The sequence below is a fragment of the Arachis ipaensis genome, chromosome B02, assembly GCF_000816755.2.
Source record: "Arachis ipaensis cultivar K30076 chromosome B02, Araip1.1, whole genome shotgun sequence".
NCBI lineage: Eukaryota > Viridiplantae > Streptophyta > Magnoliopsida > Fabales > Fabaceae > Arachis > Arachis ipaensis.
In genome coordinates this window covers 22,174,714-22,188,714 of record NC_029786.2, presented here as the reverse complement: position 1 = coordinate 22,188,714, position 14,001 = coordinate 22,174,714, and the positions used below count along the sequence as shown (strand labels likewise).

Genomic DNA, 14,001 nt, shown 5'->3' with positions numbered 1-14,001 from the left:
AAATCTCTGATAAGTCGTCGATATGGTTTTTTCCGAGCTGTGTCTTGGCGACCATGTCGTTGACATATACTTCGATGTTTCTGCCGATTTGTTTTGTGAAGACTTTGTCCATAAGTCGCTGGTAGGTTGCTCCTGCATTCTTTAGTCCAAAGGGCATAACTTTATAGCAGTAGTTACCGAATTTAGTGATAAATGTCGTTTTGTTTTGATTAGAGGGATGCATGAGGATTTGATTATAACCCGAATAAGCATCCATGAAACTCAAGGTATCATAACCGGAAGCATTATCTACCAAAGAATCTATGGATGGTAAAGGGTAAAAATCTTTCGGGCAGACTTTGTTTAAATCAGTAAAGTCGACGCACATGCGCCACTTACCGTTTTGTTTCCTTACCATTACCACATTTGCTAGCTAGGTAGTAAATCTGATTTCCTTGATGAACTCTGCATTGATCAGCTTTTGAGTTTCTTCTAATGATGCTTTTTTCTTTTCTTCGCCGAGGTTCCGTTTCTTCTGTTGTACCGGTCGTGCAGATGGGTTTATTGCTAATTTGTGGCTGATTATCTGTGGATCGATGCCGGGCATGTCAGAAGGTGTCCACGTGAAGAGGTCGGCTTGTGTTTGTAAAAAGGTGGTGATGGCTTGTAGTTCACCATCGTCGAGGGATGTACCTACATAAGTGAATTTGTTAGGATTATTATAAAAATATACTTTCTGTAAGTCTCCGGATGGTGTTGGTCGTTCCGAAAAGTCGGCTCGCGGATCAAGGTCGGCTAATGCCGAGTTGTTTGATGCGTGGTGTAGGTTGTTGACTTGTTGTTTGAAACGGGTTGGTAGCTTCATGCTGATGTTGTAGCATTGGCGCGCCTCTTTATGATCTCCATGGATTGTTACAACCTGGTTATGCTGCGAAGGGAACTTGACACACAGGTGAACTGTAGATACAATGGCACCGAACTTATTCAAAAAAGGTCGGCCTAGTATGAGGTTGTATGGGCTAAAGCAATCAACAACTAAATATTGAATATCACATGTTTTGGAAAGAGGATGCTCACCCAGTGTGGTTTGTAACCACACTGACCCCAATATTGGTACTTGCTCACCCAAGAATCCGACGAGGTCTCCTCCTGTTTGCTGGAGTGCGTTGTCGCTGAGCTTCATTTTTTGGAATGTTGTGTAAAATAGAACGTCGACGCGGCTTCCTGGATCCAGAAGTACTTTCCTTACCAATAGATCACCTAATTGAAGGGTGATGACTACAGGGTCGTCCAAGTTGTTTATGTTTGAATTGAAGTCGGCGTGTGTGAATGTCACTTGGGGATGTTGTGTTGTGAGAGTTGCTTCAGGAGGGGACCCATCTACCGAGCATATAGCTCGGTATGATCATTTTCTTGCCAAGCTTGATGATCCTCCGCCGGCGTATCCAGCTGAAATATAATTGATTATACCTCGGGGCTTTTCATATTGATTTGGTGTTGTCCTTTCTTTTCCTCGGTGTTGTTGTTCTGATGAATCTTCGTTCCTTGAAGGTGTGGAACATTTTTGAATGTGGCCGCCAATGTACTTGTCGATGTGACCTTGCCGAGCTAAACGTTCTAAAAGATCCTTTGCTACCACACAGTCATCAGTGGTGTGGCCGTGCTTCTGGTGGAAGGCACAATATTTAGATTTGTCTACGTTCTTTGTGTCTTGGTAGGTGCTGGCCTTTCTTGGTGGCTTGATGAGTTTGGAATTTAAAATTTTTTTGATGATGTCCTCTCGTTTAGTGTTAAACTGCGTGTAAGAATCAAAGCGAGGTGTTAGTTTAAAACCTTTCTTACTGTTCGGAGTTCTGTCATCGTCTCTGTAGTTCGGTTTGTCGGATTTCTGAGCTTGTCTGAGCTCCTCGATATCTATTTGGCCCTTGGCTTTCTCCCGGAACTCAGCAAGGGTTTTGGGCTTGGCTACCGCAATTATTTCCTGGAACTTCCCGGTCTGAGGCCGCTCTTGATTGCATGTAAATGGACTTTGGGATAGAGGTCGGGTATGCTGATGGCGACTTTTGTGAAGCGGGTCATGTAATCCTTCAGACTTTCATTTTGCCCTTGCTTGATTGTATTCAGATAGTCAGAATCATGCAGGTATTTTGCTGATCCGGCGAAGTGATCCTCAAAGAGCTTGGCCAGTTGCTGAAATCGCGAGATAGAACCTGCAGGCAAAGCACACAACCAATCAAGTGCAGGACCATCTAAATAATTCGGAAAACAGCGGCATAGAACAATATCTGATGCGTCGTTGACGATCATTATTGATCGGAACTTTTTGAGAAACTTCTTTGGGTCTCCGAGCCCATCATAAGGTGTGAGGGTTAGTGGCAAGGTGAATCTCTTTGGCAATTCGAAGGTCATCACTTCTTCTGTGAAGGGTCCCACAAGTTCGTCGGACTCTCCTTTGTCATCGTCGGGTTGAACTTTGTTGGCTCGAATAGTCTCCGAGACGTGTGATGGTTGAGAATGATGTTCATTATCCTCTGGTTGCTGATGATGAGTCTCGTCATGTTCTATCCGAACATGATTCAACTCGGCGATTTGAGCAGCCATTATTTGATTTTCATCGGCCATCCGTTGATTGGCTTGTTGTAGCTCAGCTATCATCCGCATAAGTTCGGATAGCGAAGGAGGTGGTACGTCAGCCATGGGCGTAAGCAGGGGTAATGGGACCAAAAGAAAAATTTGATTTCCTCGGCCCCACGGTGGGCGCGAATTGTTCTTGCTTGCGAAATAGAGGTATTAACCGAGCTTATACGCTTTGAGGCTGATCGTCCGATCCTTGAATTCCGAGCTTTTCTTTCTGGTGTGACGTGAATAGCGCGAACAAATGAGGGGGGAGTGTACCTGCAAAGGCACTCCAAAACTTAAGTCAGCATATTGTGTTATATCTTACTTGCCGAAGAAAATACTTTACCTGGCTTTTATATGGTCGACTGTTCGGCTGTTACGTCTCTAGTATTTAAAGTCGGTTACAAAAAGATAGGTAACGTCCCTTGATTATGTTACCGTTTTATCGTCGGTTATGACAGAGCATTTATCTGACCGAGTTATAGCTCATGAATGAAGGAGCTATAACGGACCGTGCCGAGTTATAACTCGTTTATGACGACCATATCAGTAGCCCATTGCACTTTTTGACAAGTTGTTGACCAACCGATCCTAGAGTTGAATACTCCTTCGATGCAGTAGAAAAAAATACACGTTTCACAAAAAGTGACCAACAATCTTTATCTGACAATAAACCAAGCTTATATGCTGAAATAGTTTTCACTACATCGGCAACATTATCATTTCGAGTTGTTACAAGAACCTTGCTTCCCTTTTTCCCACGTTAAAAAGGTTTTTGAAGACTTTTCTAGCTTTTGGAATTATCAATCCACACATCATCCAAAACAATTAAGAATTTCTTCCTCATTAACTTATCCTTCAATCCAGTTTGAAGTAACTTAAATCATCCTCGTTACAAGAACTAGCACCTGCAGCTTTTATTAAGGTTTTTGTAACATTAACAATGTCAAATTGGTCGAAAACACATATCCATGCTCTAATGTCAAATTTATTTATTGTTATATCGATATATCTTATTATTATTTATCTATTTTTCAGTTATATTATTATTATTATTATTATTATTATTATTATTATTATTATTAATTAATTTTGTTTCTTGTATGCTAAGAAAATTATCCCACCAACTTTTTAATTGTCCTGTAAATCATTGGGTTAACATAATTGCTGCTTCTTTATTAGAAGCTCATCTTATAAGCAGTTGCAGCTATAGTCATATTACACATTTGATCCAAAATGACTTGTTCACTTAATCCATCTATATTCCATTTTACTAAGTCTGATCCTGTGAAACTGTTTTGTACTAATTGTGTTCTTTCTTCTAAACCTACATATACTGGTGATGGTCTAGAATAATAATTTCTTGTTTTAGGATAATCTCTTTTATGAGATATTTTATTTATTTCTAATTCTTCTTCCTTTTTTAATATATTAATCGTCATTTTTCCCAAACTAATACTTCTAAATTTTTCTTTTAATTCTTCAACTTCTGCTTCTACTTTAGATTTTAAATTAATGTTATCTAAGCTTTGTAATTTATATATAGGTTTTTATATAGGTTTTTCTACTTTAATGGTTTTTTTTCATATTTTCCATTCTTCCTAATTGATTTTTCATTATATCTAACATGATATTAGTAAAGTTTAATTGTTGATGTAATTTCTTAATCTCTTTTTTTTATGTTTCCTTCTGCATTGCTATTCTTATAGAGTGTTGCTTCTACTTCTAAATATTTTTCAACTGGTATTTTAATAGTTTCTTTAGGAGGATATTCAGATTCTATTATTGATCCTGAACTAGTTTTTCATACAATAGTCGATTTTGTTAAATGACATAATTTTTTATTGCCTTTAAAGTAATAATTAGCGTACCAGCTAAAGAAGTATAAATTAATTCTATTTTCTTTCATAAAATCATAGAATAGTCCTCTTAATCTAATAATTCCATTTTCGGAATAATTGGTAAAATACCAATCCCTTAATGGTTTATTATAATCAGCATTAAAATCTTGTCTTATCCATTCCTTATCAATCTCAAATGGTTCTTCCTTGATAATTACTGATAAACTTGTGATTCTATTGGATTGAATTCCGAAGGTGATTTATATACAGGAGTGGCTATATGAGGCCTTGTATTATTAATTCCTATAATATTATTCATATTTCCTATTGATGAATCTATAGAATTTCTATGATTAATAGTTTCAACATTATCGGGAGTTCTTAATGATTGGGATCTATTCATCCTAATTCTAATATCCGGTCATTCTCTTATTATTTCTCTTAATCTAGTGTTTTCTATTTGTGGTTCTTCAATAATATCAGGTAATACCCATTCTTCAGGCATTTTGCTTATTAATTGCTCATGTCTTAGCTTTCTAGGTGTTTGTATATTAAATCTTTTTAGATTGGCATGCATAATTATTGTTTCTTCTTTTAAAGATTGTCTTAATGCTTTAAAGTTATAATTAACCTTAGTAATTTTATAATATATTCTATAGATTATTTCAAATGGATCATATTTTTCATTTATGATTTTTTCATCAGATTGGACATGCAATTTTAAGGCTTGCCAAGTATATTCATTTTTCAGATTCATAGCATAATTCGGATAATAATTGAAGAAAACTGGTCCATCATGACAATTACTTTCTAATATTCCTAGTAGCGAATCACTAAAATTTTGAAATCTTGTATCTCTTAATGTCAATAATATAGGAACATTTATTCCTATTCTAAAATTTGGTTTTACTGCTACTTGTATTAATGCTATATGGATGAAGTTGTATCCTTTGTTACTATGTTCTTTTAGTTTATCTTCTTCTAAGATGGTAATAGTCCTATTATTACTTGTTTCCGATTTACAGTATTCTAACATATAAATTTCATAATCTCTTTCTTCCCAGAAATTTCTCTTTTTGTATACTTCATTTTTATTTATTATAGGTATATTCCAATTATGAAAACTTTCCTCTAACTTAGCTATTTCTAATTCATTTTTAGTTCCGGAGATTGATGCTTCATCATTATCTATTTTTACTACTAAAGAATTATTTTTTCCTAGATTTAAACTACTCATCGTTCTCAATAAACTAGCCATTTTATGGTTAGAACTTTGTGAGTTACGGGACCACCCTCGTTAACCAACGAATTCACTGCCTCACTAGGACTTACAACCGGACCACGATCTGGGCTGACCAGTGTATTAACAGTTTTTACTGCTACTTCAAAGTTTTAACTATAAAACTTTTTAGTTTATCAAGAAGACTTGTCACCAGATGCTACATCCATATTAATATATACCATTATTAAAAATTTTGTAGGAGATCCAAGTACTTTTAAAGATAGGATAGGAACCCAATTAATGAATTTAAGATGTCCAACCATGTCTGATTATAGATGGTATAAAGATGTCTTTATGTCAAAAGTTATGATAAGAGATTATGCACATGCACCTTTCTGGAAAGAAAGATTCGTAGCAGTTTTACCAAAATTATTCTCTAAAAAAGTATTACAAAAATTACAAACACAGTTTGGGACCAGATTCCCTATAACTCATTAACTTTTGGACAATTTCATAATATAATAGTACAAACAGGCATAGAAGTATGCACAGATACCAAGATACAACAAAAAATAAAATAAGAAACTATCATGGAAAAAGAGAACTTAGAACGTTTTGTTATCAATATGGAATAATCCCAGAAAAAGCACCCAGTGGTTAACATAAAATTAAAAAAAAATTCTATAAAAAACCTAAATATAATATAGATAAACCTCTTTATTATGAACAAAAACATTATAAAAAATTCTATAAAATCCCTAAAGGAAAACCTAAATCTTCTAATAAGAAAAAACAAGTAACATGTTGGAAATGTAAAAAATAAGGACAGTATGCTAATAAGTGTACAACAGAACAAAAAATAAATAAAATAAAAAATAAAGAAATTAAACATGCTTTGACAACTATATTAATCAATTTAGAATCAGAGGAAGAATCAATTTATGAGGACTCTTCTGAAATTGAAGATTATTTTATACAACAATTAGACCTTATGTCAGAAGAAGAAAGCTCAGAAAAAAATATTGAACAAAATGAGCAGAATAATTGTTTAAGAATAGGATTATGTAATTGTAAAAATTGTAAAAAAACCGTAAATGTTTTGACTAGAGACCAGACTTCTACTCTAATAAAAATAATTGACAGGTTAAAAGATACCCCATTAAGAGATGAATTCATAAACCAATTAGCTGAATTTGTTAAAAAAAAAGAAGTAAGCAGGAAATAAGACCAATAAAAATAAAAAAAATTTATAATCGGTTTAAAAATCCATAAGAAGAAGTCTCTCTTAATTCTCTTAAAGAGGAGATAAAAAAAGTTAAAGAGAGAAGTTTCAGAATTAAAATAACAAAATATTAATATGGACTATAGATTATTAAAAATAGAAGGAGAAAATATAATAAAAATCCAAAAACAAACTTTGCAAAATAATGTTAGTAAAACAGAAGAGACTAGTAACATAATAATTCTCGAGAATTATATTAACATGGGTCCAGAAAATTACATAAATATACTAACTTTATTAGTAAGCCAAAAGTGGTTTATTACGATAACCTTAATTGTAGGAGAAGAAAAATTTGATTTCATAGCTATGGTAGATTCAGGAGCTGATGTAAATTACACACAAGAAGGGTTAATACCTACAAAATATTATGAAAAAACTACAAAAAAAGTTCTAAAAGCAGAAAATGATAGAATGACTATAGATTATAAATTATCTAAAGCAAAAATTTGTAAAAATTGAGTATGTTTTGCCACTACATTCTTTTTGGCAAGAAATATATCTCATCAAGTCATATTAGAAAATCCTTTTACTATATTACTATATCCCATTAACCTCGACATCGACGGAATAACTTGTGTACACATTCCGAATCATCCTGTTCATTTTGAATTTCTCACTAAATCAAAACAACATGAACTCAATATGTTACAACATCTATCTACACAAGTTAATATTATAGAAAAAGAAACAAAACAAATTTAACTATTTAAACCAAGAGAAAATTTTACAACACCTACCAATCCAAATTAATGTTATAGAAAGAAAAACAAGACAAATTAACTATTTAAATCAAGAAGTTATATACAAAAGAATAGAAGAACAATTACAAACTCCTGAAATACAAAATAAAATAAAAGCAATTGAAGAAAAAATTAAGAAAGAATTATGTAGCCTAAACCCCAAAGCTTTTCAGCATAGAAAATTACATGAGATGTTTTTATCATGTGTAGATGGATTTAATGAAAAAGATATACCAACAAAGGCAAAATCAATATATATGAATAAAGAGTATCTAGAATATTGTAAAAAAGAAATACAAGAATATTTAGATAAGGAACTAATAAGGCCTTCGAAATCACCCTGGAGCTGTACAGGCTTCTGTATGATGAAAGTATCTGAAATAGAAAGAGGTGCTCCAAAATTAGTTATCAATTATAAGCCTCTTAAGAAAGTATTAAAATGGATTAGGTATCCCTTACCAAATAAAAGTGATTTAATTAAAAGATTAAATAAAGCAAATATCTTTTCAAAATTTGATTTAAAATCAGGATATTATCAAATTGCGGTAAAAGAGGAAGATAGATATAAAACAGCTTTTATAGTACCCTTTGGACATTATGAATGGAATGTAATGCCCCAAGGATTAAAAAATGCTCCAAGCGAGTTCCAAGAAATAATGAATAATATATTTTACCCGCATATAGAATTTACTATAGTATATCTTGATGACGTATTAGTATACTCAAAAGGAATAAATCAGCATATATATCATCTAAAAAAATTTATGAATATTATAAAAGAACAAGGATTAGTGTTATCAAAAAAGAAAATGAAAATTTTTATAACTAAAGTAAGGTTTTTAGGATATGAAATCTATCAAGAGACTATTATAGTACCTATTAAAAGAGCCATTGAATTTGCAGATAAATTCCCAAATGAAATAACTGACAAAAAACAATTACAAAGATTTTTGGGATGTTTAAATTATATGGCAGAATTTCTACTTGGAATAAGAGTCACATGCGAACCTCTTTATAAGAGACTAAGAAAAAATCCACCTCCATGGACAGAAGAAATAACTTCTATAATAATAAAAATAAAAAATGCGATAAAAGAAATACCCTGTATAATTATACTAGATCCATTGGTTAAATTAATTGTAGAAACAGATGCATCAGAATTAGGATATAGAGGAATTCTTAAACAAATACCTCCTAATAGCTCAAAAGAGCAAATAGTAAAATACCATTAAGGAATTTGGAACCAGCCTCAAAAGAATTATGCAACAGTTAGAAAAAAATACTTGCTATAGTATTATGTGTTTCAAAATTTCAGGAAGATTTATTTAATAAAATATTTATAATAAGATCTGATTGTAAAGCAGTTCTAAGTGTTTTGAAAAATGATGTAAAAAATCTGGTTTCAAAACAAATATTACAAGATGGCAAACTATTTTATCATATTTTTATTGTACTATTGAACATATAAAAGGAGAACTAAATTCACTCTCTGACTTTCTTACTAGAGAATTTTTGCAGGAAAAGAATGGATCAAAAATCAGCCTCCAGTGAAGATTATGGTCAATCCTTTGACCAAATAAAAGAAAGAAAATTACCTATTACTCCTGTACCAGCAAAACCATTATCATTAAAACCTATGACTATGTCACAGGTTGTAAAAGCATCATCATCATCATCACCATCTAAGAGTTCTTTAATTACTACTAATAATAAATTCACATTATTGCAACCATCAGACCTCTATAACACTCAACCATTGAAAGAACAGTTTCCTTAATATGAAAAACCCAATCCTATCATAATATTAACCATCGAAAAAGAGTGGTTCAAAAAAGATAGAAAAATTCTATACAAGACTATTTTCCCAAATACTTTCCATTATATTCCTATTACCCCTCAAAAAATTCAAAAATTCTATGAATTCATATTAGTAGACACTGGATCTATTGAATTGACACATTATAGAGATCCCAACACCAAGCAGCCCATTTATTCAAAAATAAAATCATGAAAATATTATCTCTACAAGAGTGGAAATTACCCCCATATCAATCTAAAAGCTTCTCTTTAAAATTTGAACCTCAGAGCTATACCTATTATGATTACCAAGAAGCATGAAATCATATCTTATTCCTATCACCAAGTCCCCATTCTTGGTTCATTTGGTTCAGAAAGAGGATATCATTGTAATTTTTCAAATGGTTCCAATCATGGTTCCAGAAAAAGGAGGTTGAGCAGTTTCGGAAGAATTACCAGGACTTGGAGGATTACATTGTTGAGGATACTGAATAGGTGTTTAGGATGCTGAAGCAACAAGTCGGAGTTATTACTCCCGACTTGGACCTATCCCCTCTTCATCCTGAGAAGGTTGTCGTTAATGGAGAGATAGTTTCTCCTCCTCGTCCCCAGACTGATTCCGAACTGAAGACAGCGGGGCAACGCATCATTGAATCCCCTCCCCTTGGGGTAGATATGACGACTTCTTCCGCAGCTCCCGAGGTGATTTCAGCTCCTAATGCCGAAGAGATCCCACCGACCCCTCCAACTTCTGCGGCCGGGCCAACCTCTTCCCCTGCCGATGACTCAAACCCCCTTCTTGGTCCCAAGTGATGATATTATTAAAGGCCCGACTTGTGGGTCCTTTTTATGAACTCTTTATATTTGTTTATATATTTTGCTAGTGGTTCCTTGACATTCGGTCCTTTTTATAGGATCTTTAACAACAATTTTTGTTTCGTTTGATCCTTTTTGGATAGAACCTTTAACAAAGTCGTCGTTTTATTATGCATGTGATGTTTTTGGTTTTGATGAAAACTTTTTTGAAGGCTTTTTAGTGTACTAGGTTTGTTTGTGAAGAACTCTTTCTGTTTCGAGCTTTATAAAGCTTTTTGAGAAAAACTTTTCATCAAATGAAAGAAAATTATCTGAGTTAGATAATTTTTCTACTGCCTAACGTGATTAGAGAAAAACTTTTCGTTAAGTAATCCTTTTGTTTTGGCAAGGTCTTTATGAAAAGCCCTTACCCTTGGTCCCTTTAAGGGGTTTTCGCGTCTCTTTGTTTTTCTTCGGCTGAATTTCTTACGTTCAATTTTGTTCGTTACTGTAATTTAAGTTATTCTTGCGATGCATTTTATACTACTCGGGATAACTGACTTTTAACTCGTTAGATACATCTCCAAGTCATTACGATCGACTTTTATAACCTATTTACACTGACTTGTACCTCGTCATTTTATCTTGCCAACCATGTAGGTTGGTCAATGAATTTTTGCGCTTTTCCGAGCTTAAATCAGTGCGTATCGTAGCAATGATAACTAGAAATTTTAAAGAAAGAGATAAAGAGATATAAAGAGAAATATTATTACTAATGTAATGTGACTTTACAAGGGTGCTCTTGCTACTAAGGGATTGAAATTTCTGCCCCTTAGCCCTCGCTGTGATGCCTCGTTAAAACCCCCTTCAGGAAAACCCTTTTTGGGAAAAAACCATGAAGTCGGGAAAAAGAGTACATCAGGGAGCGAGGTTCGCTTCTAAGTTCTAACTGTAATATCTCTTCGTATTGCAAGCGTGTCATGAACTTGGGAGCTCGGATCCTCCTTGGTCATTTCTTCCTCAGCGGGGAAGCTTATGCGGGAGAAAACACTGGCCATCTGTTTGCGGTCTGCAGCTGCAGATGATGGTGCAGTTGAGGAGGTTTTGGTGGTTCAGATGACATCCGGGAAGAGGATCCTGACCGGTGGTGGCGATGGTGGTGATGGCCTCTTTCTCGATCACGGTGGTCCCTCTGGTCACGATCATGATCATGGTCACGTTCACATTCCCGATTCCAATCCACATGGTAGTCAGCTTTTCTCTTGAGCAGTTTGTGTTTGTTTTTGTTTGGCGCGCAAGGTGACACACTCATCCTTGTTACCCTTGTTACAACTTCTAGACCCTGCATAATATAGACTAGAAGTTTACCTCTCAAAAGGCAGATCTATGACATGACAAGAATGACAAATAAAACATTTAACTGCCACAAAACAGACTAACAATATACTGACCCAAGCTTGTTTGTTTTATGTTCGAAAAATAAATAATGCAGTACAGACCATATATTAGTTATTAAAACCATATAGACAAAAATTAGGAATGTTAAATTTTAATCACTATACCCTGCCCTTATTAGTGGACAACAATTATCAACAGAACCCTTGCAACCAGGATAAAAGGCATAAATCTAAAGGTATCATAGGTCAAAGAATATCGAAAAACAATAGTCCATAAATGATCGCTAAAGAGACTCTGATTCTCTGAACTCAGAGAGAGCATATAAATTTAATCACATTACTGTTACCATCCAAGTGCAGCAATGCAACTCTAATCTAGTTATACCAATTCCCTTTTAATCAACTTTAAACCAACCGGTGGTTGTTGATTAGAGATATATGGTTCTGAGTGGGCACTGCTCCCTCAACCATTTATGACCAACAAGAATAGTACTCTGTAAAATAAGCAAGACTAACTGCTAAGACTACTATCCTCATTTAAGAAGCCAAAACAGTGAATGGTATCATCTAAAGCAATTACTGTTCAAGCTCAAGGTTCAAGTTTCTACCAAAATTTAGTGGGAAAAACCTAGAAAGGTAAATGATGCATACAAGTCCACAGATAAATAAAGGCAAAATAAGAGAACAAAAAGCACATACAGTTTTTGATTTCATAGGAACATCCCCAATACTGCTCGCTTCCCTACCAAAATCTCGATCTTTGGAGAAATCCCTATTTCATTAAAGAAACAAGGCCAATGTTAGTCAAATAAAAAACACTACAAAAACCAAGAATTTCATAGTAAAGTGATTCTCGTGTACTGACAGTGTAATCTTATATATTTATTAACCAATAGAATTGATGAGAATTGCCTATTTAACTGTCAATCACAACACAACAATTCCCTGATTTTTATTGGACATCAGTGTAAAACAACACTGTCAGTGCATGAAAATAAAACATCAAACTCAACTTCAACACCATGAACTCCTGAAAGCCAAGACTAGCAAAAATGTTTACTTTGAGAGGAACATGATAAACACCGAGAGTTTAACCACGAAAGCAATAGTTCCATATTTTAATTTTACAATTAACCCCCCAAACTCAGGGTATCGCCACCCAAACAACAGCTATCTTAATGAGAATTCAATAGTTTTAATTAAAAAGTCTCAGAACCAACCTTCATTGGTCTGGGCGTTGGTTACCACGAGATCAAAATCAGTACCCCTCCCTAAATGCTTGGATTCAAATATTTTTTCTTTCAATGTTCCAACAGAGATGAAAGGACCGTGCATGGGAATTGAATCATAATCTCTTGTACTCTTAAATTTATAATACACCGCCATCGTATATTTATTCTTTCTATCTAAAAAAAAAAAATTAAGATCAATGATAACAAAAATAAACGATGAATTAAAAGGGCCTATGAAATTCCAAAAATAGAATGGCCATTGACATTAAATAAATCAAAACAAAACAAACAGTACAATACTATATCCAAAGCTCTATTTCTTTTTTCTTCTTTTCTCTGTTTTTGTCCTCCACTTGCAAATTACTAGGGTTAAGATCGATCAAATCGAACTCACAAGCTGAGGCTGAGGCTGAGAGCACGAACACTACTAGAATTCTCTTCTGCCAGCAAAAATCAACGCGGAATCTTGAACTTCTTCACAAAATTCCGTTACGCATTCAGAATATACGATCCAAGAGAAGAATCTCCGTCGAAGCCCTCTATGGAAACAGATACAACCTTAGCACCGGCACAGCGACAGTTAGGAGCTGAGCGATGCAATCGTCGAATCGATAGCAGGAAGAACAGCAACAATTTCCGACGGTCGCGCTTCGACAACCGACCCAACTCGGGAAGAACGTGAAGGAGGCGAAACTGCGAACTCGGATTTGGACGAGCCTCTGCGATCGAAACTCTCGAATGAGAGAATCACGAACAACTCCGCGTGCGGTTGAAGGAGAAGGGGAGAATGATTAATTAGGGTTAGGGTTAGAGTTCGGAAAAGTTTGGCTTTGAGGTGTGGAAAGAGAAGAGCATAAGTGTAGAAAGAATGCAAGGAGATGAAAGAAAAGCAATTTGGGATGGAAATTTTGGGGATTTCTGAAACAGAGGCCGAGAAATCGCCATATATATAGACCCTTCTATCCAGTGTTCAGGTACGCGTTCTTTGGACGCTCAGCTCTAGCATGACTAACGTCTTTTTAATTAATTTTTTTACAAACATTAAAGATTTTGTTTTAATATTACAAAAACAATAATATTTTCGGTATAAGTATTGA

At 34.4% G+C, this 14,001-nt stretch overlaps 1 protein-coding gene and 1 long non-coding RNA gene across 5 annotated transcripts in view; both read right to left on the bottom strand.

Annotated features, from left to right (window-relative positions):
- The window catches only part of LOC107628252 (E3 ubiquitin ligase PQT3-like), a 44,514-nt gene extending 32,056 nt beyond the window's left edge, over window positions 1–12,458 (bottom strand). Inside the window, exons 1-2 of one of the 3 annotated variants that reach the window (XM_016331014.2) lie at window positions 12,372–12,458; window positions 11,022–11,617 (exon numbers count right to left, since the gene is read on the bottom strand). In XM_016331014.2, coding sequence (XP_016186500.1) covers window positions 11,309–11,617; window positions 12,372–12,386 — 324 coding nt within the window. In that variant the 5' untranslated portion in view covers window positions 12,387–12,458 and the 3' untranslated portion in view covers window positions 11,022–11,308. Of the gene's footprint in view, window positions 1–11,021; window positions 11,632–12,371 lie in introns of those variants that run through there. The other 2 variants (XR_002357240.1, XM_021115672.1) reach the window with 2 other exon arrangements.
- On the bottom strand, window positions 12,534–13,866 carry LOC110268778. 2 transcript variants are annotated; one of them, XR_002357241.1, is made up of 2 exons: window positions 13,200–13,866; window positions 12,534–13,074 (listed from the first exon to the last, which is right to left on the bottom strand). It is a non-coding gene; the product is annotated as an uncharacterized LOC110268778 (long non-coding RNA). The 2 variants fall into 2 exon arrangements; XR_002357242.1 differs by having other exon boundaries at window positions 13,205–13,866.